Genomic DNA, 24,747 nt, shown 5'->3' with positions numbered 1-24,747 from the left:
CCGAAAGAGCCGAAACTCTAAAAAGAGCCGGAAATCCCATCAGTACTAAGTATCGCGCGTTTTGGGTGATTTGTCCCTCATCGAACACCATCGTGGGCTTATACAAACAATGCAGTACCTCTCAGATTTTCCCAAGTTTTTTTCAGGGTTTTACAAATAAGGACTTCGACTGTGTCTCTAACATGTGAGATGTCTTTGTTACGGAGAGCTAAAACGTGGGAAATCTCTGAGTCTGAGGACAGCGACGCTGAAACAAAACCCGGTTTGGGCAGCGATAACAGCATCCAGACAGCCAGCACAGAAAAGCAGGAGCAGGGTTCACACAATTCAGCAGCAAATAGGGAGGGGTCTGCTGCTCTGGCTCCTCCAGCAGCAGGTGGGTCCGGTACACCGAGTCCTGCCAGGAAACGTCGCAGTAAGGAGGAAATAGAAGAGGACAGGCTGAAAGTGAAGGAGAGGAAGGAGGCGAGAGAGAAACAGAGAGCGGCCAGAGCCCAGGAGCAGGAGGAGAGGAGACAGGAGCAGCAGAGGAGGAGAGAGGCAGCCAAGACCCTCAAGAGTCTCCGGCCAGAAAACTGCCTCAAATGCATCACTGTCTGCATACACCCAGGTACACACGGACACAGGGATGCCTTCAGGCGTCGCCTGAAATTAACTTTACAACTACAATTTGGGGCCAACTTAAAAAAAAATAAATAAATATGTGCAGATGTAAAATGACACGGGTATGATCTCTTTTGTGTTGACTGTATTTGTGCCATGTATGATCCCATCCCTGTCTCTTAAAGAGTATTTTCTGTATTTCTAGTTTACGATACAGTTTTCCACGGCATCTTTACTTCTTCAACACCCTGCATAAGCTCAAAAGCGTTCACGCCCCCACTCCACAGTCATTACCAATAACAAGATGTCCAGTTTGAATTTAAGGGGAAAAAATTGCAGCAAAGTCAAACTGCAGTCTCGCATTTCCATCCTGGTCTACGTTCCACATCAGTGACTCAATGCTCCTTGCAAGGGCCTGTCTAAATCTTTAAGAACCATTACCTAAGTAATGGCTGTTGTTTCCAGCCTAAAAGGCACCACCTTAAAAACGTCATTTTCCTTGACTATGACTTCTGCGGGGATGGCAGTGGGCTTTATAATGCACAAAAACGCACAAATTGCTGTGTTGTTTTGTGTCTTTCTTCAGTTCTTCTGCAGCAGGATGGCTCAGACGTCCTGCTGGACACTCTGGTTTCCCTTGACTGGAAGTTCAGCATCGAGAGCGAGCAGCTCGTTGGCAGCATCGCCTGGACCCAAGATTTACCTCAGGTAGGCAGCTCACTCAATCTAGATTTAGCAATTTGCTGCATTTTTGTTGATTCCCGTGAGGGATTACTGTTTTGGCTTTAGCAGGGAGAAGGTGGCATGGTCTCAGTGGTGGAGGAGGAAGAGCAGGTGCTTCTGGTCATGAGTCTGGCTGATTTCATGGATGTAGTGATCTCTGTGAATAGAGTAAGCAGTCCTTTGAGCTGTTGTAATGGTGTCATTGACTGTATGAAGGAGCTGTGGCTCCTCGAACTCACACTGCGCTCTGCCACTCCGCAGATTATCCACAGCCAAGCGGTGGAGACGGGGGTGGGGTCTTTCTGGAGTCCGATTTTGGAGTTTCTCAACCGTGATGGCAAGAAGGTGGTCACTCTGTTAGTGACAGACTCTGAGCCAGATTACAGGTCATCTTAACTGGGAATACTTAACTTCCTCTGTTACCCAGTGGCTCCTTCACTTCTCCACTTTCTGATTATAAGTAAAGTGCGGAAACTGTATGACCTGATCTATTGTTTACCAACAGGTCAAACGCCCACAGTGTGCCTCTACAATACAAATTGGGGATGGATCATCTGGACATTGAGGAGGTCAGTTTACTTTGAATCTCTGTCTTTCTTTCAAGGATTTGCGATTCTTACTTCCTGATTTTATCACATGTACACACAACTCACACAGCTGACCTACGTCAACTGCAATTTGCACATAAGGACACTTTGCACACTAAGTTCATTTTGTACATTAAGCTCCTTTGTACATCCATTTACATCAACATCTGCGTACCTCACTTGTCCTCACTTACTTATTTTTGTACTTATTTATTTATCTTTCATTATTTTTATCCTTATTGGTCTTGTTCCTTCAACCCTATCTAACTTGGCATTTGTGTATGGACAGCAAAGGAAGAATTTCATTGCACAGAGAGATGCTATTTCTTCTGTACACATGACAATAAACACTTTGAATCTTGAACTCGTATACATCTTCAAAAAAGCTTGATGGATAACAAATAGCTTTCTCTCTCTCTCTCTTTTTGAAACACTTTCATCTCCAGGTTCTCGTGTATCTACAGCTCTACAAAAATATCTCCGTGGTTTTCCTGGATAGCTGGCAGGAGGTCACTGATCATGTTTGTGCTGTCACCAAAGCTTTGTCCAAACGCCCTTTCAAGTATGCCACAGTTCTGTGCCCTGACATAGACAGTATAGCGGCTGACTGTGAATTAATGAAACCTCCACTTTGTGCTCTTGCAGACTCCTGACAGAGGGAGCAGAACTGCCCTTTTGCGTGGATGGCTCATGGGCCAGTGGGGTTCGGGTAGAGAAGGATGGCTCCGGCCTGATTCAGGTCTGGAGCAGGCAGATCCAGCAGCTGAACAGACTCAGCCCTGCTGTGGCCTCTGCTGTGACCGCGTCCTATCCATCTCCCCAGCTGCTGCTACAGGTGAGGAGACGCTGTGGTCTGATAAGGTTTGCGTGAAGAAAAACTCTTCTTCTGTAATATGTTCTGTTCATTTTAGGCTTATAACAGCTTGGGGTCAGAGGAGGACAGAAAAGGGCTGCTCGCGGGCCTCTCGGCGAAAAGCGGAGGCAAAGAGAGACGCGTGGGACCGGAGATATCAGCCCGAGTCTATCGCTGCCTCACAGCCCACAACCCCCAGCTGGTCCTGGACTAATCTGAGAGCAAGAAGACCGGGAGACATCAGCGAGGACGAATCTGGTTTCTGATAATGCTCTGTCTCCGCTTGGCTGCTAATATGTTAATGTTGATGTTTACAAGTTAAAAATATGCCTTGGATTTGAGATTTACTTTCCAGGAAAAGCACTTTTTCTTCTCATCTTAACTCCTGCAGATTAAATGTATAGATTACCAGAATATAATCTGGAGTACCGGGAATAATGTGATGACTGTTTTTCAGCACAGCTATTTGTGTATAAATAGGAGATATATAAGCTGCATAAATTGTATGTATATGTATGAATCTTTCTAGAATAAATAAGCTGAAGCAGGCACTTTCTAGTTTTTTGGTTTTATTTTAAAGAATGAACCTGAGTAAGAAAATCCATAAAGAAAAGTAGCAAAAACTGGAAATAGAAAATGAAACAAAAAAACTGCAGAGTGCAGTGCAGAGCTACCTTTGACATTTAAGCAAAATGGCGATTACAAAACACGTTTACAAAAAGTCGATTTCACAGTATCAAAAAGCACCTCTGTTCCTTCCAGAGTCTACGGCTTTCTAGAAGTTTACCTTTTGTTTGCCTCTTCTCTCTCTCTGAGTCTAACCTCTTTAAATGGCAGCAGGCCTCATCACTCGCACACACACACACACTCTCTCACACACACACTCTTTGTTCTTGTTCATTTCAACATTATGTGGAAGACAAATACTTGTTACATAGCAAACAAATAAGCAACGATCCACTCAAATGTTGGCTAAAATATCTCTCTGTGATCAACAAAAGGAGAAATTTGTGGCAACGGTAGAAAAGCTGTGTGCCAATTTTCTTTCTTTCTTTTTTGTCAAACATCTCCTCCACTGGACCACGTGGTCAAGTCCAACGGCACCTTTTGCACTGATAATCTTCCGGCTCGGAGCAGCAGCTCTCGTAGTCGCTGCTGGGAGGAGTTGGGGGACAGCAGCAAGCGCTGGAATGAGTTTGAGGTGACGGGTAAGGGTCCGTGTTGGGAATCGGACTGGTGCAGGGGCTGGGGGAGGCACTGGACACCGGGCTCGGGCTCAGGTTGGGGCAGGGGCTCGAAGGCAGGCTCGTCTTGCCGAAATCCTCCTGCTCCTCTGAGGGTTCGGGGCTGCTGCTGAGGCTGAAGACCCAGCCCAGCTGTATGTGGAGGAGGACACGCAGGCCGGGGGGCAGATTCAGGGCATTAAACAGGTCTGGGCAACACGGCAACATTTGGCGCAGCCTTGCACAGCAAAGGTACTGCAGGGAGGTGGGTGTATAGCAGGCCTGCATCACCTTCATGCTGCTCTTGGCTGCTGTGGAGCACACCATGGGGTACAACTTCTTGTTGTGTAACCTTGTTGCAGCCACACCTGTTGGCAGGAGAGGCAGAGCCCATTGGGATTATTAGAACATGCAGACAAACGTAACTAACTGAAATATGGATGCAGTCCGTTCGCCCTAAACCAATTACCTACATCTCTAATGTGGCTATACCCCCACCCCCCGATGGCGCCAGCTACTTGAAGGTTGACGCCGAGGAGAACAACAACATGCTTCCAAGAGATATGATAACGAGAACGACCTGACTCTCTGCCCTATTCCTCAAGGCCTGCGTAGGCTACAGACTGTTGATCTTGGCCTAACAGGCGAAAGGACACTTTCTCAAGCTGAACTCAGGACACACACCCCGACACGCACACATGCACACTGATACTGACGTGCACTCACCACACTCCCTTCCACGGATCCAACGCCTCCTCCCATGCTTACCTCCCACCCGATGGAGACAGTGGCTCAGCTGGAGGCGCGAGTAATCGCAGTGACCATGACCACTGTGTACATCGGTGTACCCACCCTCCCTACTTATGTTGCTTATCTGTGTTTCACGGTGTTACAGTGTGATGATATCTGTGCTTCTTTATGTGCTATGGAGTTTTTTGTTTTCTCCTCATGATGACTCACTTGTTGGAAGTCATCATGGGCAGAAACAATTTTTTTTCTCCTGAATTGCCCCTATATGTTACACATCTCACTGTCTATCCCTTTCCTTTTGCTGCCTAGCCTGACCTGTCTCCCCAGTGTTTGTATATTGTATGTATTGTATGTATGGTCGAGTAGGTCTGTCATTTCAGCTGCAGGCAACTGTAACCAACAAATAAAGCTTCTCCTTGTCCTTAAAACGCAGGAAAACACAAACCTATGCAGTGCCGGTTCTTGTAGAAGGTGAGGGTGCCGTGCCACGTATCCAGGTGCACTCCGATGATCGAGCCTTGACCGAACCGAGAAGAGAATTTTATTTTGTCCCCTTTGTGCTGGAACAGACCTTTGAACACACAGAGAAACATTTTTGTTTTATTTACTGTTTTCTTATCAATCAAAGTCATTATATCTGATAACTCACCGGTGTAGGAGAGCCCCCAGCTGTCTTCATCATGGCCCAGCAGACTGCCAAAGTTGTACTTGAACTTCTCCAGGTTCACCTCTGAAGTTCCAACTCCCACCATCTACACCAGAAAAGCAAAACAAAACAAACATTTTAAAAATGTTCATTTTCAGGTCATTTTGTTACAACTTTAGTATTCTTTTAGCTTCTCTTACGCACCATATCTGTCCCGTAGACAGGGGAGGTCATTTTGATTTCCCAGTAGTGTTGGCCGTCTGCGAGCTCCTTGTTGCCACGGATTGCAGCGGTGCCGCAGCTGTAGTCTGAGTGAAAGCTCACCTTCCTGTTGTCACAGCTCAGAAAGGCTCCAGAGGACTTACAGTGGTCATCCCACACCCAGTCAAAACCTGGACACACGCCATGCACGAGCAGTTATGCCAGATGTTCTTCCAAAAACGAAGCACACCGACGGTTCTTGGCTTTTCATCTACCGCCACTTTAAGGCTGTTCATCATGCAGTTTTGAGGGATCTGTGATCAAATAGCTTTAAACTTCATGGCACCGCTATATGCTGTGCTCAGTATAATTTGCAGATGGTAACATCTTAATGGGTAAATGTTACAGCTGCTTATCATGAGCGTGTTAGATCTATCGGTGTGTACGTGACTCTCAGCCATCTTATTCTGTTCATGAGTTTGCAAAGGAAATAAATGAAGATGTTGATTTCTGATCATCCTGAACCTTAAACATGGCACTGATAGTGAAAGCTTGTTGTGGCACTAATCACACCTTTACAATGCACAGAAGTTGGAATATGAATGAATATAGTGTTAATATTCCCCTACAGACAGCCGTAAGCATATAAAGACTCTACAACATGCCTAAATTATAATATTGTTTACATGCATCTTTATGCTGTCTTTCATCAGCTTCTGCTCACCTTTGTCCTCCTCCCCATAGAGACAGTCACTGATGACGCCAAGAAGCGGACTGAGCTCTTCCTCTGGGTCACAGTGGAAGAAAGGCTCCCGTTTCACTGGTACTGTGCTTGGCAATGCCACCACCTCAGAGACAGTCTGGAAACCGGCCCGGTAATCCACCTCAGGCTCCAAGTCACTGATCTGGTTGACGCAAACATTACAAACAGGATCCTGTAAGTCCACAGACGTGGCCCTAGTCCAGGGGGGCAGTGAGCTCCAGCAGTAGAGCTGAATCAGGATCACAACAAATTGCTATCAAAGAGCAACATAGGTTGCCAAGGCTGAATGGAAAAAAAAGGGGGAAGTTTGCAATCTAAAGAGCCAGATGGGAACTTGTGTGCTTTGTTTTTGAACACTGTGTATCACTGGTGATGTGAGGTCATGCATACAAGCAAGTAAACTTAGAAGATTCTTTAAAAGTACTGGGCGTGCTGTCATATCATGACCACATTTCACACACTGCTATTCCAGAAAGTGAACAGTCCAAGTGGAAAAACTAGCTGTACTTACTCTAAATAGAACTATTCTGTTTCACATTGCAGGGATACGGTTCTTGATTTCCAGTGAAACCACTTTTCCATTTAGCCCAGTTTCAATTATATTCCAGTAAACAGAAACAGGAAAGTCTCACCTGTGCGATTGTCCGACCCTCCTGTTCCTCTCTGTCTGATGACTGGATCACAGCCATGGCATCTGTCTCTTGCCAGGTTTGACTCCAGGCCAAGTGCCGAGCCCGTCTGTTTCTGCCTCTTCTTAGCATTGCAGTTCTGTGGAAAGCCAACCAAGCACCTGATGACCAGCTGGCACAAGTACAGGAGGCCACGTATTTCTTATTTATGTCAAGTGCAGTCACTGCTAAACTCCTGCTTAGCACTGTACGTGTACTTGTTAAATATCAACACTTCACCGAGTTCTTTTGATTCCTCATAGGCATCCGATGGAAGACAACACACTGCTCAGTAGATCATTTCACACTTTTATTCTCTTACACAATACTTCTAGAAGAGAGATGCTTCCTGCATGACACGTTGCCGCGGATCTCAAAATGGTGGTGTGCCCCTAACAGTTTTATTACCAGCTCTCTCATTCAAGTCTAAACAACAGCGTTTCAGCAACTTTTCACTAGAAGATGGTCCCCTGTTATCTACTTTTTCCCCGGCAAGCGTGAGCGAGAGTCTACAGCATTCCACTCCCCAAGGACACGTAGTCTAATGCCTTTATTTTTCAGGGCCGTGTCCACTTAATACTACACTATATAATTATATGACACTTTAGTTAATATAAAGCCCCCCCTCCCCCGTTGTATAAAATCTGGTGAGGGTCGTCTAGGAATAAGCAGCATACTGACTTATCTAAATTTAACTGCAAAATAAGGCCCAGGCCCAAAAACATGTCTGAACCACCTCTCACTGCTATCATATTTCACCAGTTTCTAACAAACCTGCAGGGCAACTGAAAGTAGGTCAATCCAAACTACTCTCTGTCAGTTCAGCTGTTTTGTTTGCTGACCTTATTTTTCACTTCCATATATGATATTACAGTTAGAGACAAGCTGCACGATTTACTGTGAGGAAGCCTTTCTAGTCACCTCGAATGATCTTTGTGTGTCAGCTTCTCTATTTCCATCTGTCCCATATGCCACAGTTAGCAACAGGATGTGTTTTCATGCACGCCTTTGACTTTTTAAAGCTGACCCCCATGCTTCACAGGACTCCCAGGGTCACCTGACCCACTGATAAGTGGGTCAGGTGTAACAGCAATTACAGCTAAAATAAGAAACCTATATCATTTGTATCATGTGATTTTGGCTGTTAACAGAGAAATAATTCAATTCAGTTTTATTTATATGGCGCCAAATCACAACACTAGTCGTCTCAAGCTGTAACGTAAAGATTCCAACAAGCATATGACCACCTTTGAGCAAGAACTTGGCAACAGTGAGGAGGAAAACAGGCTGGAAACTCTGGCAGAAACAGGCTCAGGGAGTGGCAGCCAGTAAACAGCTATAAAATGCGCGCACACTATTGAGACTACAATAATAGCTGACTGCAGTGAATTACAAATGAAGCTGTCAATAACACTGTTTTCATTCTTAGTTAGCTTTACTCGTTAAAAACACTGTAATTACAAATGTAATAACCAGAACATCACCAGACTGTGTGCTTTTTCAAACATCGAATCTAATCTTATTCAAACTGTTTACCAAATGCACAATCACATGCCTCAATGGCAGCGTTTGCCTCTCTGAAATGTATCCTTGTTTACAAAATAATATGAGTAGCAGACTTATTATACCCTGTAATAACATACAGTTAACGACCCAAACCATAACCAGAGCCTTTATTTGCTAAAAACTACACATCTTGAGTTGTTAACTCTCATGGTTAATGCCTGCAGGGAACAGCTGGTTACCGCTTTGCAAACAGGTGCAGGAGATGAGTGCCATTAATTTAGATTAGTTAGTCTGGAGCTAGTCTCATTTTAATTGGGCCTTACCCTACATTACTCCAAATGCATCATCACCATCATGCGGAGCACCGAGTTAGAGCAGCTCCTTTGGCAGTCTATGTAAGGACAGGTATGGTGCCAATGGACTGCCACAGCAATAATGAAGGCACGTTTAAAACTACTGAAAATGTACGCATGTATCTGAATCTGATCCATTTCCTCATGAAGGAATGCTGTCTACTTCATAACGCTTGCCGTGAATCGTTCCGTTAAATATGATCAGATCCTTTATCTTAACACATATATAACAGGCAGTGCAACAGGACTGTGTCATTCCCAGCAGGAATTCTGTGCTTACCTTGCAGTAGTCTTCCTGCTCACTGTGTTGCAGTGGCTCATTGGTGTGTCTCTATATCCAAGTGTGTCACGGGTGCAGCGTGCATCTGTCCCACTTCTTACAAGACAGAAGTAAACATTACTTCTCCACGCCCTCTTCACAGCTTATTGGATAAGACCTGTGTGGAGGAGGAGTTCATGTTGGTTTGTGTAGTCACCTAGTTGCGGTATTTATAAAGCATAATAACTATATATTAATTATATATAGGGTATATTCATGCTGTGGGATTGTTGCTACTGAACAGATTCTGATCTGTGGGTTGCTGATAATACAAACCTGGAGACGAATAAGTTGGCATGAACGCCAAAATCACCTCAAATTTCTACAGGTGTGCAATTGAGAGCTTGCTGACGAGCTGCATTACAGTTTGGTACGGAAGCTGCTCTGCCAGCAGCCGTAAATCACTACAGAGGGTAGTGAAGGCAGCAGAGCACATCACTGGCATGAGGCTTCCTGTCATTCAGGACATTTATCTTCACCGTAAAGCACACAGCATCATCAAGGACCACAGCCACCCAGCACATAAGCTCTTCTCCTTATTACCATCTGGCAGACGTTACAGGAGTCTGTCTGCTTTACAAGTACTCTGTTTAATCTGCACTGGTCACTCCACTTTATTGATATTTATATATATATTTTTTTAAAAAGTGCAATACTGTAACAACTGCCACAAAAAAAACCTTTTGTACTGTTCAGTCTGTACTGCTGCTCATTCCTGCCACTGTGCAATATCCCATCTGCCCCCCCCCCCCCCCCCCCCCCCGTCACATTCCTATTTAAGATTTTCTTTATTTAATCACTAGTGTGTACATATATTTAGTATATATATATATTTAGTCAGTTAACTGGAAATTTCTTTTTTTCTTTTACTACATCTTATTAATATTTTGCTCTTTACTATTTTTCTATTTATTTATTTTTTCTTCTACTGTACCATTCTGCTGAGTGACTGTCTTCTGCTCGTCAAATACATTTTCATTGCGATGTTGACCCTGTGCTAACTTGTATATGACAAATAAAACTGAAAACTAACTGAAAGGAAAGAAGGGGGAAAAAATAGTCCCTTTCTATAATAAATTATTTGTAAATTATTTCATAAATAAAAAGGCAGACTGTGATGAGGTGTTTTGGTCTGTACTGTTGTGTTTGTATTTCCCACACTGTATGTCTACAAAAAAAAAAAAAGGCTGAAAATGTGTGCACGTCTATTTCAGGCGAAGTTTTGTGTTTTAAATGGAAAGACGAATTGTGAAAACACATCTTCAATACGATACATTTACGAAAAAGAGAGAACGCTAAAGAGGAAAATCAAATCCATGGGCATGGGTGTTGTGCGTCACTCCCAAATTTCTCTAAAATGGGTTTGGCACTCCTCTCGTAATAAAGTCTTATAACCCCAAAAACTATAAACCATATTCATCCGTCCCAACAAGTTGCTCTGTGATTTTTTGTGTGTTCCCAGTCAACAGCAACGTTAATAAAAGCATCTTTTTCTGCTTTTCTCCAAAAAGCGTTTACACAGAAGTAAAGTATTTTAAACACGGCATTTAATTAAAACTGTTGCTTTCTGATCAGATAACAGTCTCAACCAAAGATAAAAAATTGGCGTGGTAGGACTCTAGATTTCGACCCAGATTAAAATACTCATAATGATCACCATTATCATGCAGTCAAGGGCGAGTTTACTCTGTGTTTTTGAACGTTTGCTTCGCTCTTGAATGCAGCGCACTACCCTTCAGAAACCTATTGGTTGTGTTTAAAGAAAGGCGGGACTTGGATGTAGGATGTATTGTATGATTGGATAGGTGCTGCGTGACTATATCGGAAGTTGATGCCTCATGTTCTGTGCGCATATTTGATATCCAAAATATGGAAGAAATTAATGGTAAGTCGAAGTTACCGGCGAACAAAAGTATTCGCAGACACCTGCAGTTTTTAATTATCATATATTTTGTGTATTGTCATACTAGGAGACGGTAGTTGACGGTTAATTTAGCCAATTAACTACCAGAAGCTAACTGACCGTTTCAGATTATGTTTGACTGTCGTTTGCTAAGGTTTAACCACCGTGTCGTTCAATACTCAGTAAAAGGCCTTCATCGCCTTAGAAAAGTGAAGTTTGTTATAAACATGTATAATTATATAGTTACTGTGCACTGTAACGACAGTAACTTGATGCTGAACTTGTGAACTGGGCTCGTGCCCTTAGCACTATCTAAAACCTGTTTCCAGATTAGGTAGTGTCTCATAGCTTGTTTAAATTTAAACTAATAAAGGCTTAATTTATTAGTTTTTTCTGCTTTTTAAATCAGATGGAAACTTGGGCCAGGTCCGACACGTTGTGTTGGTTCTGTCAGGGAAAGGAGGAGTGGGAAAAAGCACCATCACCACAGAGCTGGCGCTGGCCCTGAAGCATGCTGGGAAGAAGGTGAGCTTAGTTCATGTCAAGATATGCCACCATGTAGGGCTGTGCGATATGACCAAAATCTCATATCCCGATATAAGATATCCATCGTCCCGATAACGATATAAATCACAAAAATGTAACATTTTCTGTAAATTCTGTGAATCTCGGGCAGCTCGTCTTGCGGGAAGTGTTTCCAGCTGCGCGTCATGTAGCTGGAGTCGAGTGTTTTAACCGATGCATGAAACTATACATTTTTAGACATAAGTTGTAACAGCCGCCGTTTTCTTTGTGAGTATTTATTACACGGCGTGCTGCGGGGAAAAGCCTGTTCTAACGTTTGAGTCTAAGGTTTATTTTTTTTTAGCACCTGGCGGCTCTTTTTTACTTCTCATCCGTAAATAATCTGCTCTTTCACGTGATTCAGTTTATTTTGAAAAGTCTCAACAGGATCTTGAGTTTTATTGTGAAAGGTTTATGTGGAACATAAACAAGCGGACACGCGATGGTGTTACTGTCGTTGTTGCTAACCACAACACATAAAAACAGGCGCTTGTCCGTCTGTAGTGTGGTTATATTAAATATAAGAGAAAGATAGAACTTTAAGAAATTAATATAGCCACTACAGTGACCATTAAAACGATGAAAAAATATTACCATAAACAGTTTATTTTGCGACACCACGAAACAAACGATAGCGTAAAATGAAACATATATATCGTCATCCGATATATATCATTATATCGAACAGCCCTACCACCATGCTGTTATATTACAACACATTATAATGCTTAATTGGATTCATTTTTTTTTTTTTAAATGGAGAAATCACCCATCAGTGTTACTGTTTTGTTTTGCTATGCCTGACTATGTTCATACAAATGGGAAGCAACTCATTCAGGAACTTCTGGTTTAATCAGGTTGGCATCCTCGACGTTGACCTCTGTGGGCCAAGCATTCCTCGTATGCTGAGTATGGGCCAGCCCGACGTGCACCAGTGTGACTCGGGTTGGGTGCCGGTATACACTGACACCCAGAAGAGCTTGGCCCTTATGTCTATTGGCTTTCTATTGGAGGACCCAGACGAAGCTGTGGTGTGGAGGGGTCCCAAGAAAACAGGTATCTGCTAGACTGCTAATCTGAAAGGCTTGAACTGTACAAGACCTGTGAAGGTGCTCTTCAAGACATCCTTTGAGGTCTTGAAGAGCACCACAAACAAGCACCCTGTGCTTCCCAAGAAGCTCCAACCCTGTGTGCATTCACAGTACTAAGTTTAAGTAATTGTGCAATGTGACTGTTTGCGTCACCAGCCCAGTGTTTGAAGACTTTGCTGTTGAGCTCAAGTTTCTTCTACCCTTCATCCTATCCATGTCTGCATGTGCTTTACCCACAGCTTTGATTGGCCAGTTTGTGTCAGATGTAGCTTGGGGAGAGCTGGATGTGCTGCTGGTGGACACACCGCCCGGGACATCAGATGAGCATTTGGCCGTACTGGAAAACCTTAAGAAGCACAGAGTGGATGGAGCCATTTTGGTCACCACCCCTCAGGTACATATCAGAATGAGGCAAGAAAAAACACACATTTTGTATAGTAAGGTAAATAAGAACACTGGCCATCACTGCACCTCTCTTATGTAGTATTTTCTGCAAAGACCAAAATATGTTGTCATATATTCCTTTTATTGGGGTCATTATTACAGACAGAACTGCTGGACCACCTAATGCATGCTAATAAAAACACTCTTTTATGAATGACACTCAAAGTAAGTTGGTCATGTATTTTCTAACAGGCAGTATCTACAGGTGATGTGAGAAGAGAGATCACCTTCTGCAAGAAGACAGGTGTACGGATCCTGGGCATCGTAGAGAACATGAGTGGATTTGTTTGTCCACACTGCTCTGTGAGTGAGCCTTTATGCTGCTGTTTATTTGTTCTACTGAAATATACAACTTATCAGACACTGTGCTCCTTTTAATATGTCCTCAGTTATTTACTCACCAAACTATATGTTTATTTAGCACTCTTCTAGTCTTATCTCCATTTTTTGGTTCTCCATTTAGAATAACCTGATTTTATTTTAATCATTGCCTTTTTCTTTTTTTTTTTAAGGAGTGCAGTAATGTATTCTCAAAGGGTGGTGGTGAAGAGTTGGCCAAAATGACTGGGTCTGTGTTTCTAGGTGAGAGTCACAGCAGTGAATTACTTGTAATGCTAGCATGCAGCCACAAGGTGTCTCGGTACACTAGCAGGAAGTGTCACTCCTGACCCACCAGTCATGATTCTGGGGGTTTTCCATCACTTCCATGCTGCTTAAAGTCTATGCAGACACTTTGTTCAAAAGAATGATGCATAACTGATCAGTAGGTGTCACTCAGATGAATAGATAATTTAATAATTTCTCCTGATTGCGTAACCACTTTGTGTGAAAATCAATAATGCAGCTAGATCAGCTTACCAGTGGCATTGAGTCACCAGCTTTAGCCAGCACACAAAACTATAGCACATTTCATCAATGACTAATTTGAGTTGCACTACTAACAGAGGATGCTGGGATGTGTATTAAGAGTTAACCTCATGTGGTTCAGTCATCTCTTTTCACTCATTTCAGGTTGTGTGCCATTGGATCCTCTTCTCAGCGCCAGTATAGAGGAGGGCAGAGACTTCGCACAGTCATTTCCTGACAGTGCCACCTTCAGTGCCATTAGCAGTATTTCTCAGACTTTGCTCAACAGCCTACAAATTGTCTGAGACAGATTTTGCATATTTGTGCTGTGAAAACTACATGAGAAGTGTTGACTTCCTTTGTTTAGTTCCAGCCTTATGTAACCATTTACTGATCATGCTAGTAGTATCCGTTATCTCTGTTGCACAGCAGACTTTGTGCATATCTGTCTGCTGAAGCTGCACTTGTTGTGGTTTGAAGATTGTCGGCTCTGAGCGCGGAACAAAACAAAGAGATAACTACTGTTAACAACTCAGCTGACCTTTCTTTGTATGTTGGTCTGTAATACGATGGTAAGCTGTGCTGCCCAGGAGAGGCTTTAAACAATAAAATATGGAGTACTGAAAACGCTACAGTCTGTGTGTTTGGATGCAAGTCAAATCTAAGTTGGAATCTTCTTTAATTCAATTGTGAAAACATTCACGTCGACACATCAGGATAAATTCAATACCAGTGATAATACAGGTTTGTCGATTGGTGCTTCGGTAAAATGCGTCAGCAGCAGTGCCATTTTCAGAAAACAGACTCCAGATCAAATTGGTCAAGTCCATGTAGGAAACTAGGTCGAATTTTGCATACCAATCTCCCTGTTACATCCTACAACACATCTCCCAAACACCATTTAACCCTCATTTTTTGCAATGATATATTATTTGCATCATAAATCTTGATTCTTGATCTGGATCATAATCTCCTGAAACCAGCCTGCGCTTCAGGTTCATATTCCAACAGCAACAAAACACTAAAACCCATGCAGGATTCTTACGGCTGGAATGTGGAAGAGATGAAGTACATCCACGGATGAGGGGAGGAGAAGGGGGCAGGTGAATAAGATGGAGAGGAGATGAAATGTGGAAATTACACTTGTGAGACCCCAACACAGGGCACACACACTTTTAATGCAAACAGCAGTACTACAGGAAAAACACTGAAGTTTGAGAATGTTCGCAATGATTAGAATACAGCTACACAAAACTCCCACTCAACCAGCAACATACTAAAGGCAATCTTAATTATTAAACCAAGAATTACATCCAGAGGAATTCCAACCACTTATCACGATTAACCCACAGTGCATTAAATCTATCTATATAGATATTTATATGTCTATATATTTATATATGTATATATCCTGGGGAATTAAGAGACTTTTGCTGCATTAAACAGTTCAAAGAACAATTTCTTATAAATAAAATCAGTTGAAAAAGAAAAAAATTTTTTTTTAGTCCATACACATTTCTTTTTACAAATAGATCCTCAAGATTAATGCAGAAACTGTGTCAACTCCCAGGCTGATATGGGAGGAGAGGGAAAAAAGAAAAGAAGCTGTACGGCCCTTTGGTCAGCTCTCTAAGACCAGAGGCCAAGCTGCCCAGGCTGGCCTCAAAGCCTGAAATAAGTGGAGGGAGAAAAGGAATCTTCATCATACAGTTGTTTTTAAACACACGCACACACCCACACACGAGACAGACAAATCACTACATTGCGCATTTACAAGTTGACTATCAAATTGGGACGACTGTACACATTGTTGAGATAAGACCATATTTATGGAGCCATTTTAATTTATTTTTACCCCTCCTGCATCACTTCTTTCATCTTGCGTGCCAAAATCCCCCGCCCAAACCCGTCCCTCTCTCTTTTTAACCTTTTGTGGAGAGGATGAGAGCAACGATGAGCCCATAGAGACCCAAGACCTCAGCAAAAATCAAAATGAGGATCATGCCCACGAAAAGCCTTGGCTGCTGAGCTGTGCCCCTCACGCCCGCGTCGCCGACAATGCCGATCGCAAAACCTGCTGCCAGCCCGCTGAGGCCCACACTCAGCCCAGCTCCGAGTTGGAGGAAACTCCTGCACAGAGAGAGACACAGACAGTGGTCAGCACAAAGATGTTGCTTTAACCTTTGAAGTTGACACGAGTCAGAGCATCTTTAAGATTAATGCGACTAATCACAGCCTGTCCTTCGATACAAGTCTAGTGACCCGAAAAGCTGATATTTCTTTTACAAGCTGTAACCAATGCAACATTTTATTCAATCACCAACATGTTCATTTGATTCTTCCCCCCAGTTACTGAGTCATACTGTTGAATCTCAGTTCAACAGTATGACTCATTCCCCATTTTTCAATTAACAGACTTTCTTTATAGCAAGGGACTCGATAGCCCAGGCAAACACTCAGAGCAGCTAAAAGTCTGATGATACTGAGTAAAAGTCATTCTGAAATTTAAAAAAAAACGAAGTAATGTGATATCAGAAGGAAAAAAATAGATCATGTGGTGTTCATCTCCAGACCATTACACCTTTACATTGTGTAGTAACAAAAAAAAAAAACCCCCAAAACCAATCATGTGCGTTACTCAGTGAAGTGCGTAAAAAAAAAAACCCCACAACACTTTTACTTCTTTAAAAAAAATAAGCCATTTCAATAGCTTATTACTTTTTCTGGTAAAGCTCACTGTATATGGCCATACTGCACACTGCCCATACTGTCAGGCATTACACTCAATAAATGAATTAAGGTAGAAATCAAGGATGTTTGGAACATAAATATTTCAAATATTTCTTAATATTTATAATAAATATGGAGTGTGAATAACTGTCCGTCTTGATAAGTTATCCCCGCAACAGATTGGCAACCGTGAAACAGGTTGCTACGGAAAAATGTGATATCCGACCTGCCAGCGAATGACTGCTGGCTGGTGCTAGGTGAAACAGGCTTACAGTGCTGGACTGAAAACTTGCTTGTGATTGATTTGGTTGCTAGCAGATTGTCGTGGTTGCCCAAGGTTCAGATGGAAGAGGCTGACTTCTCTCCAAACCAACTACTTTCCAAGTGGTAGTAAGGCTGAAAAGTGTGAAAGAAACCAAAAACATCTGCACTTGTTCAAGTTTTACGACCACTTGGCTCCTGGTTGGCAACTGTTTGCAGAGAAGTCTGAGTTGTTCATGAAATTATTGGAAAATGCAGCAACCAAAGCAATCATAAGGAGGATTTTGGTGCAAATGGCCTTTTTCACCTAGTGCCTGCCAGCAATTGCTTACTAGCTGGTTGAGATTTTATATATTTTTATAAATATATCTCGTCTTTATACTTGTGTGACTTGGCCTTAGATAATGAGGGACTTGACACTCTTGATTTTCAGCAGGAATTTTCTTTGCCCTGTTCACCAACCCAGAACTCATTATTTTGAGCGAGATTGAGAGAACGTCCTTTAATGATTGAATATTCCAACTTAGAGTACACACAATGAAATCCAAATTGTCTAAAAGCAGAACTGGACGGTCAGTCTTTCAGAAAGAAAAAGAAAAATTGCAAATTGTGCATCTATAGAAAATAACTTGTCAGGCGAACTCACTTGTAAAGAGACTGCTTCTCTGCGGTGTTGTTGGCAATCAGCACTGCTACTACCAGGCCGTAAATGGCTATGATACCCGCCATGACCACAGGGATGATTGACTTCATGATGAGCTCTGGCCTCATCACAGACATGGCAGCAATACCTGTACCGCTCTTGGCTGTGCCATAGGCTGCTCCCAAGGCTGTAAGGAATGACAGAAAAGATAACGAGTTAGATAACTAAAAACACAGCAAACTAGAGCACATAAACTACAATGCACAGGTCACAATGGGCTGGCAGACAGATGACTGAACCCAGAAGGCAGAGCTGAATAATGAAGCAGAAGCGAAACAGGAGATGGAGCAACGACACAGCTGTTAGTTTCTGTTCCCTTTAAAAAGCCAACATGGCTCTACTTGGGAAATTTTCCCCTTCAAATTGAAACCAATCAAAACATTTTCTACAAATACAGATTTAGGCAATTAAATATGTATTCTCATTCAACCAATGTTATTTCAGAATTAGGCTGCAGAGCTGTACATATCACACTCTGAAGAACTTTGGGCTTCAGTACACACACAAAACTGCAGTGTGAATACATATGTATTCACAACCCTGCAACATCTGCTGTGTACCATCTCTAGCCTGTCAGGCTGTAAAGTAATGGGGGACGTAAAGAACAAAAAGCTTCACCAGCGAATTTAGCTCTGCTCTGATCTGTGACTTACAACGGCACCGCCTGCGTCACACACAATCAAGTCTGACGGCAGGAGCAGAGTAAAAGAGAAAAATCAATAGTTGCCTGTTTCGAAATTAGAAAAGCCTAGTATAAACAAATATAGAAGAAAAGACATCCATTAACAACAAGTCATAATTCTGCTTGACAAAAAAGGTCAATGTGGCTCATTTCTCAATATGCAAACAAAAGGCTGAAAGAGGAGGGTCGAGAATCAGAGACAGGCTGGTTTGACAAGGTTTCCTCTGTCAAAGGGTTGCACATTAATGCAAACCTGTTCATTCACTTCAAAGCAAACACAGCTCAACAAAGCTCTGACCAAACACTGCTTACATTCTGTATGAGCCACCATTTTGGCTATAAACACATTCACATTTTTATTGGGAAATTTTCAGTTTTCACAAATTCAACAATATTCCTCAATACAGCCTTTGCACTCAAATTTTGTTACCAAGCTGGCAAATCCCATGTAACAAAATATTTGAGAATACGGGGGGAAAAAAAGTGTAAATCTGTAACCTCTCATTTATGAGGCCGCTATGATCTTAAGCTGACCTTGTCATATCAGTGGTGTAAAAACCAAAGCCCTGACAATGTCATTTTCTTGGCTCTCTGTAGCAAACACGCAGATGATGATTAAATCTGAAAAGTCTCTTGTGAGATCATCCTTGGAGACAGCCTGGTAAACACAGCCCGAGGTGTCCTGCACTGTGTAGAGCCTGGAGAGATGGCTTTCTGGTTAGTTTAAATAAAACTAGCTGCGAGGATATGTGGCAAACAGATCTAGAGACAGACAGGAAGGAGATTCAGGCCAATCCACAAATGTGCACATGGCAGCCAGCCCACACACCCCCCCTCACTACTTATATTGATTTAACATCAGACTGATGATATCACTAGAGGTTAAATCACTCCTGCTCATCTACTCAGATGTGTCTTTGTATGACTGGGCATTGTTTTTTGTGAGAATTGCAAGAACCAAAAGAAGTGAGAAAAAGATAGTTTTACTTTTCATTTTGATTTTGGAGGTGCCAAACTTTCAGCCGGTGGTGTAAATGCTTTAAATCAGACGTGACACTGACCGCAGTGCTTCAATATAAAAACTGATTGAGACAGCAGCGATGTTTAAAGCATTTTCCCCAAAAGAAAACTATTATATTGATAAACCAAATGACTGCAGTGCAATATGCTAACACTTCAGCCTTCGTCTATTTAAAAGTTTAGAAAAATCCAGCCGTCCATTATCAGTGAGTGTAATACATTACAGTCAGTAATATAATCCCTCGACTATTCTTTCTTGGTACGTTTGGCCTCACTCAAGCGTGACAGGTGAGCGCTGATAAACCTTATTCTGTCCTGATGATTAAAAGTTTGATGTGTGGCAGAATGGTTTCTACAGTGGTGTGGAAGCAAAACCTCTGGATTTTAATCCTAATCCCCGCAGCGTAGGTAAAGAGCTTTTCCTCCTTTCCACCCACAGAATATTTTATGTATGGGATGCCCTTATGACGTCTTGTGATGTCAGAGCAGGAGGTGCCTGCAGCTAGAGATGATCTTGCATGCGAAATGCCTACGCAGCAGACAGCCCATCCGTCTGCCATGAATGCAGATAAATGGGGAAGCACTGGTTTTGAGGAAAGAAAAGAAATTCAACATGAAACTGCAATTTCTTCATTCGAAAACCGTTAACCAGTCTTAGAAAACAGGACTTCTAGCTGCAATGTGGAAAGGAAAAGATGCTGGTTGTGAAAACTAAGACTTGCCCTGACCGATATATTGCATCAGAAGCTTGAGGGGGGATGTCTAGAGCCTATATGTGCCATCACCAATCATCTCTCAACACGGTAGACAGAGAAACAACGCAAATGTTAATTAAACGTCAAGTAACGAAAAATCACTTTCTAAAAATGATTAAGCAGAAAAAAGAAAAATAAGCTTTGCAGGAAATCGAAAATTTACTGCAGCGCAAAAGAAGCAGTTTTTCAAGCAATGAACATGCATCAACCCCACAATCAGTAGGTTTGTCAATCAGGATATAAATCTACATTTTATTTTTATTGGTTCTGCAGAGAGAAAAGGGTGCTGTGGTGATTCATGAAGGAGGAGAAACAGAAAGAATGCTGCCACAGGAGAAGTGCTACTTGTCCCACAGATTATAACACCCTGAGAGTATCACCTGTTCTTAGCTAAAGATCACTAAAACAATTCATTATCACCTGACACCACTGCTGCAACTCACAGCATGTGACAGCAAGACGCCAAGTGCCGTTATTAAAAACCAAGGCTTCCACTTATTTCAGCAGATGCGTTCAAACATTTTAAAATATTCTATTGTAAGAATCTTTAGCCAACCCCCTAAAGTACGACATGCTGAGAATAAACTTAAATGGCAGCCACTATTTTAGAGCTCATGTACACTGCAGTGATTGATGTCACAGAAGCACAGGCAACAATTCCTGTTAATGAAACCACAGAACAATTAGACTGCTCAAAGCTGAAGCCTGATTCATAAAAAGTCCCCATTTTCATGCACGCACGAGCCCCCTTTCTTCTCTGCAATGTCCCACTTGTTACTCTTTCACCATCACGAACTAGAACCTCTTAGGCCATCACGGCCTTAAAAATAATAATAAGTATTTCTAACATGGGACAATTACATATAACACATGATTAATCGCTGGGCATTATTACTTGCACTCAATATATCATATTTGAATCTGAATTGCTGCAGCTCATGAAATCTCATGATGAGGTCTGAAAATGCCAATTTTTCACAGATCTTCAACAGTCTTGTGATGTCTTGAAAAGAAGGTATCAACAAGATAAATATGACAGAGCTTCCTCATGCCTCGAGTTACAACTCTGTAAATTGGTCAATTAGTGGCTTGGTGGTTTAACTGTTGCAGCATGATTGTAAACTTTGTCAATGTGAAATTATTTTTGAAGTGTGGAAAAACATTACTGCCATTACACCAAATTAAAGGAAGAGAAGTATTAAATTAGGAAATAGTCCATAAAACAATTGTGACCTGTAATAAAAAACAAGCAGGTATCAAAGTTCACTTTTTATATTACTTCCCACTTTCCATCTTAAAGCCCTGAAACCAGTCATGTTGAAACTAGTTAACAATGACTTGATATTTAAAACAATTCCCTGCTGACTTCTTAACTTTAACATTCTGAAGTTAACGTGTAAGAAGATAAATACCCAGATGGCATTTCCGAGTCAGACGGCTCATCATGTGATAATCATGTGATCTTGTGTCATTCCTTACACCAATAAGGAAGTTAACCAGCTGATCCTGGTTTCCAGTGCTCAGTTGTAAGAAAGAGGTTTTCAACCAACCAGTAATTTCGATAACACGCTACAAACAAAACTCAAACCGTTTATGTAGAGCGAAAAAACTCGAGCTTTACGAGTTTCACTTTCTAAAATTGCATCCTTTCTTAATACAACTCCTACAACCTATTACTCAACACCCTTGCAGCCTTAATGCAGCAGGGTGGCATTTTAGAAGAAAGTGGCAATCAACCCAACATGCCTAAAAGAAGCACCCTAACAAAAGGCTGTGTTATGAATGAACCATATTACAACTCAGTCTCATAATACTACTTTATTTGAATAGAGTATTGGCACGATCGTATATGTTCGCATCCCTTCCTCTCTCGTCCTTTTTGCTTTAGACAAAACAGGCTAACGCCAGAGCTAACTTTTGTAGTCGTCATCAGCTAGTCAACTAGCTTTGACTAGTCCTCGCAGTCTCATGATGAAGCGGGAAGGCTAGCTGTGACAATTGTATTCACAAAGAAATACAAACTAAAAATCAGCAAGTTGGGAACACGCCAACAATCACTGGCTGCACCAGCGAAGTCTAAATAAACGACTGCTCGAGATTAGCTTTGCCACGATAGCCAAGATAGCGGACGGCCCTCACGCTTAGCTCGGAAAGAAGTACTATGGCTGAGATCGCCGCGTTGGGACACATGCACACACACAAAAAGGATTAAGCTGCAAAAGAAAACGGCACCACTGGTTAAATAATAATTGACATATGAAATATAATCCTTTTATAATTACCGCTGAACACCATCGCCGCAGAGGCACCCATCGCTGAGAAGAACGGGGAGTACTCGGGGCCTTCGGAAGACGACATTCTTTCTCACGTTTTACGGTAAAAAAAAATAAACTAAATATACAAAATTAATTCTATCTGGTGTGTCAAAAAGCGCACTTCACGAAACCTGTCGAAGGCCACGGAATTGAAATGCTGAAGCGACTATACTAAGAAGGAACCTTCTTGTCGCCTAACCTAACAGTGTAAACGAAACAGTCACGACTCCTGCGATAAATACCCGGCGCAGCAGTACAAAATGGCGAAGCGGAAAATATCACCTGACTGGTCGTACGGACAAAACCTATCACTGACAGGGTGAGAGGGGGGCGCAGTAAAAAAAAAAAGGTTAATGATTTACTGTTCGACACAGACTGTTTACGAAAGAAAATGTACGGGTTTAAAGCGATGTTTTAATGACGTAGTCTGAGCAAAAACAGCGTTTTTGTTCTTTCTTTTCACCTTTTATTTTAAAGGTCACCCCTATTGTGTTTCACTTTGGTATGCTCCGCTGCAGGCTTTCCCTTTGATATCTACATTTAATTCACCCTTCTGAAGAATGAGGACGAAATGATGGGTGAAAGCAATAGATATCTTATTTATTATTTTCTACACCTTGCACCCGGGCTAGGGCCATTTAGTGGAAGGTGGTTTACAGTCAGGTGTGATATGTAGCAGTGTACCACATAACAGTGGGAGAATCCCCATTTCACTGAGATTAAGAAAGAGGAAGGGGTCATGAGAGCTCGGACCCCGAGTTAGAGATGAAGAATGTCTGCATGTGTGACTCAGAGAGAGCTTGTGCAGTCCCCATGCCTCCTCCTCTTCTCCCATCTATTCCTCTTACCCTGCTCACTCTGCATTGCCTAGTCAAGTCAGCACTACATGCAGGCCCCCTCCCCCAGTGCTACTGTAATAGCCCCATGACTCGTGATGCCATTTCTCCACAAGGACCACAGGCCTCCTTCCTTTCGATCACTTTAACTGGCCAGTATCTTAGTAAATCAGGGGTATAAAACAAGAACAGAACATTTGGAGATGGGGATGGTGTGTGTGTGTATGTGTGTGTGGTGATGCTGATAGCAAAACGGTCACTATGAATGAAATGACTTTCATTTCTGTTTTCTCTTTTTCTGGTCCTTGACTGAACACTCTTTGATCCGGGGGGGGGGGGTTGGGTGAAGAGAGAGGTGTGTAGCATTTCAGCTGAGACTGGATTATAGTGTTCATACTCAGAGCCTATTTAATAGAATGTAATGTGATAGTCTACATACCTACTTCATTGATTCCTGTTTGTTTTGAGTAAATGGTAATGACTGTGTTGTAAGGAGAGCATACGCTATAATTTATTGGCTGATCTCTGGAATTACTTTTAAGGAAGGGAAAGAGGGAACTGTGAGAAGTTCTCACAAGGGCATCATGAAAGGCACGTTTGCTACAAAGTGTCAGTGCACACTGTCATCCTTTAGCTTTCAGTGATTCTGCTCAGTTCCACACGTTATATGTCATAGATAATGTAAAATTCGCCCTTTATATAACAACACTGAGATACCCAGTGTCTAAATTTACATAAGAAACAGAAATCCTCGACATAATTTTAAACACACACACACACCCCAGTACCAGCTCCTGCAATATTCAGTCTTTGAATCAGATCAGTACTCGTTGGGACCTCCTCAGCCTGTGTTTTAACCCACCCACTCACTAAGCCAAGTGGCAGGGGTGGCCGTCAAGGAAAAGACCAGTCTCAGTGTACTGTTAAACACTTAAGCATCTTATTCCTCGAGGCTAAGAAGCATGGTTTTTCAAGGAGATGCGCCAGACCAGCATCCAAAGGAGCAGCTAAATATAGCCGTGCATGTGCGATTAGCAGAGTGTGAATCCTGAATGGAGAGCACAGCCTTGGTGAGACAGAGTCAATTCCACTTACTGTAAAAGAAGGAATTACTCCACTCCTTCGCCATTTAAGCTGCTGCATCTCTGCAGATACATTACAGCGAGGCACGCACACACACACACACTGCAAATCAGTTTGCGCTTTTTTAATTTATATGACTGCACTGACATTGATCGCTTGCACATTGACATGCCAAATAAAATGTCTGATAAATAACCAGGTGTATCAGTTTCCACAGCTGTGAGTTGGTAGGTATGCATGATTCAAATACAGCAGGCTCGGTTTCTCTGTTAGGTTTGATTGAAATGTGGCATGGATTTCTATGAATTGAATTCTGCAG

At 42.3% G+C, this 24,747-nt stretch overlaps 4 protein-coding genes across 7 annotated transcripts; 2 read left to right on the top strand and 2 right to left on the bottom strand.

Annotated features, from left to right (window-relative positions):
- Nucleotides 1-58: 58 nt before the first annotated feature.
- Nucleotides 59-3,317, top strand: eme2 (essential meiotic structure-specific endonuclease subunit 2). Of its 4 annotated transcripts, none has more exons than XM_084937906.1 (8): nucleotides 59-610; nucleotides 1,190-1,311; nucleotides 1,396-1,494; nucleotides 1,588-1,712; nucleotides 1,832-1,895; nucleotides 2,360-2,475; nucleotides 2,559-2,748; nucleotides 2,825-3,317. In XM_084937906.1, exons 1-8 carry the CDS (start codon nucleotides 190-192, stop codon nucleotides 2,978-2,980), a joined length of 1,293 nt encoding a protein of 430 aa, XP_084794032.1. In that variant the 5' UTR covers nucleotides 59-189; the 3' UTR covers nucleotides 2,981-3,317. The 4 variants fall into 4 exon arrangements, with proteins under 4 accessions (XP_084794032.1, XP_084794030.1, XP_084794029.1 ...); XM_084937905.1 differs by having other exon boundaries at nucleotides 60-610; nucleotides 1,393-1,494; XM_084937904.1 differs by having other exon boundaries at nucleotides 1,396-1,712.
- A 1-nt stretch (nucleotide 3,318) lies between these two features.
- spsb3b (splA/ryanodine receptor domain and SOCS box containing 3b) lies at nucleotides 3,319-9,251 on the bottom strand. The gene is made up of 7 exons (XM_084937907.1): nucleotides 9,157-9,251; nucleotides 6,982-7,117; nucleotides 6,311-6,491; nucleotides 5,590-5,777; nucleotides 5,389-5,491; nucleotides 5,185-5,310; nucleotides 3,319-4,357 (listed from the first exon to the last, which is right to left on the bottom strand). Exons 1-7 carry the CDS (start codon nucleotides 9,195-9,197, stop codon nucleotides 3,855-3,857), a joined length of 1,278 nt encoding a protein of 425 aa, XP_084794033.1. The 5' UTR covers nucleotides 9,198-9,251; the 3' UTR covers nucleotides 3,319-3,854.
- Nucleotides 9,252-10,977: 1,726 nt separating this feature from the next.
- Nucleotides 10,978-14,675, top strand: nubp2 (nucleotide binding protein 2 (MinD homolog, E. coli)). The gene is made up of 7 exons (XM_084937901.1): nucleotides 10,978-11,080; nucleotides 11,508-11,623; nucleotides 12,520-12,718; nucleotides 12,993-13,147; nucleotides 13,390-13,500; nucleotides 13,710-13,779; nucleotides 14,209-14,675. Exons 1-7 carry the CDS (start codon nucleotides 11,065-11,067, stop codon nucleotides 14,346-14,348), a joined length of 807 nt encoding a protein of 268 aa, XP_084794027.1. The 5' UTR covers nucleotides 10,978-11,064; the 3' UTR covers nucleotides 14,349-14,675.
- Nucleotides 14,676-14,705: 30 nt separating this feature from the next.
- On the bottom strand, nucleotides 14,706-22,776 carry atp6v0cb (ATPase H+ transporting V0 subunit cb). The gene is made up of 3 exons (XM_084937902.1): nucleotides 22,477-22,776; nucleotides 17,681-17,864; nucleotides 14,706-16,173 (listed from the first exon to the last, which is right to left on the bottom strand). The coding sequence occupies exons 1-3, from the start codon at nucleotides 22,550-22,552 to the stop codon at nucleotides 15,966-15,968; spliced, it is 468 nt and encodes a 155-aa protein (XP_084794028.1). The 5' UTR covers nucleotides 22,553-22,776; the 3' UTR covers nucleotides 14,706-15,965.
- Between the last annotated feature and the right edge of the window lie 1,971 nt (nucleotides 22,777-24,747).

Source organism: Perissodus microlepis, chromosome 8, assembly GCF_051167445.1.
Source record: "Perissodus microlepis isolate ML-2025 ecotype Zambia chromosome 8, ASM5116744v1, whole genome shotgun sequence".
Classification (NCBI taxonomy): domain Eukaryota; kingdom Metazoa; phylum Chordata; class Actinopteri; order Cichliformes; family Cichlidae; genus Perissodus; species Perissodus microlepis.
The sequence above is the reverse complement of the archived record's forward strand: the minus strand, read 5'-3'. Positions and strand labels throughout refer to the sequence as shown.

Bases quoted from the DNA above. Each gene is read 5' to 3' on its own strand.
- atp6v0cb (XM_084937902.1), bottom strand. From the start codon at position 22,552: ATGTCGTCTTCCGAAGGCCCCGAGTACTCCCCGTTCTTCTCAGCGATG. The intron at 17,865-22,476 runs GTAATTATAAAA...CATTCCTTACAG, and splicing joins TGCGGCGATGGTGTTCAGCG to CCTTGGGAGCAGCCTATGGC. The intron at 16,174-17,680 runs GTGAGTTCGCCT...CTCTCTGTGCAG, and splicing joins GAGAAGCAGTCTCTTTACAA to GAGTTTCCTCCAACTCGGAG.
- spsb3b (XM_084937907.1), bottom strand. From the start codon at position 9,197: ATGAGCCACTGCAACACAGTGAGCAGGAAGACTACTGCAAG. The intron at 5,492-5,589 runs GTGCGTAAGAGA...TTTCTGGTGTAG, and splicing joins CTGTCTACGGGACAGATATG to ATGGTGGGAGTTGGAACTTC. The intron at 4,358-5,184 runs GTTTGTGTTTTC...TCCTGCCAACAG, and splicing joins CAAGAACCGGCACTGCATAG to GTGTGGCTGCAACAAGGTTA.
- nubp2 (XM_084937901.1), top strand. The intron at 12,719-12,992 runs GTATCTGCTAGA...CTTTACCCACAG, and splicing joins GAGGGGTCCCAAGAAAACAG to CTTTGATTGGCCAGTTTGTG. The intron at 13,148-13,389 runs GTACATATCAGA...ATTTTCTAACAG, and splicing joins TTTTGGTCACCACCCCTCAG to GCAGTATCTACAGGTGATGT.
- eme2 (XM_084937903.1), top strand. From the start codon at position 190: ATGTCTTTGTTACGGAGAGCTAAAACGTGGGAAATCTCTGAGTCTGAG. The intron at 611-1,189 runs GTACACACGGAC...GTCTTTCTTCAG, and splicing joins CACTGTCTGCATACACCCAG to TTCTTCTGCAGCAGGATGGC. The intron at 2,476-2,558 runs GTATGCCACAGT...GTGCTCTTGCAG, and splicing joins TTGTCCAAACGCCCTTTCAA to ACTCCTGACAGAGGGAGCAG.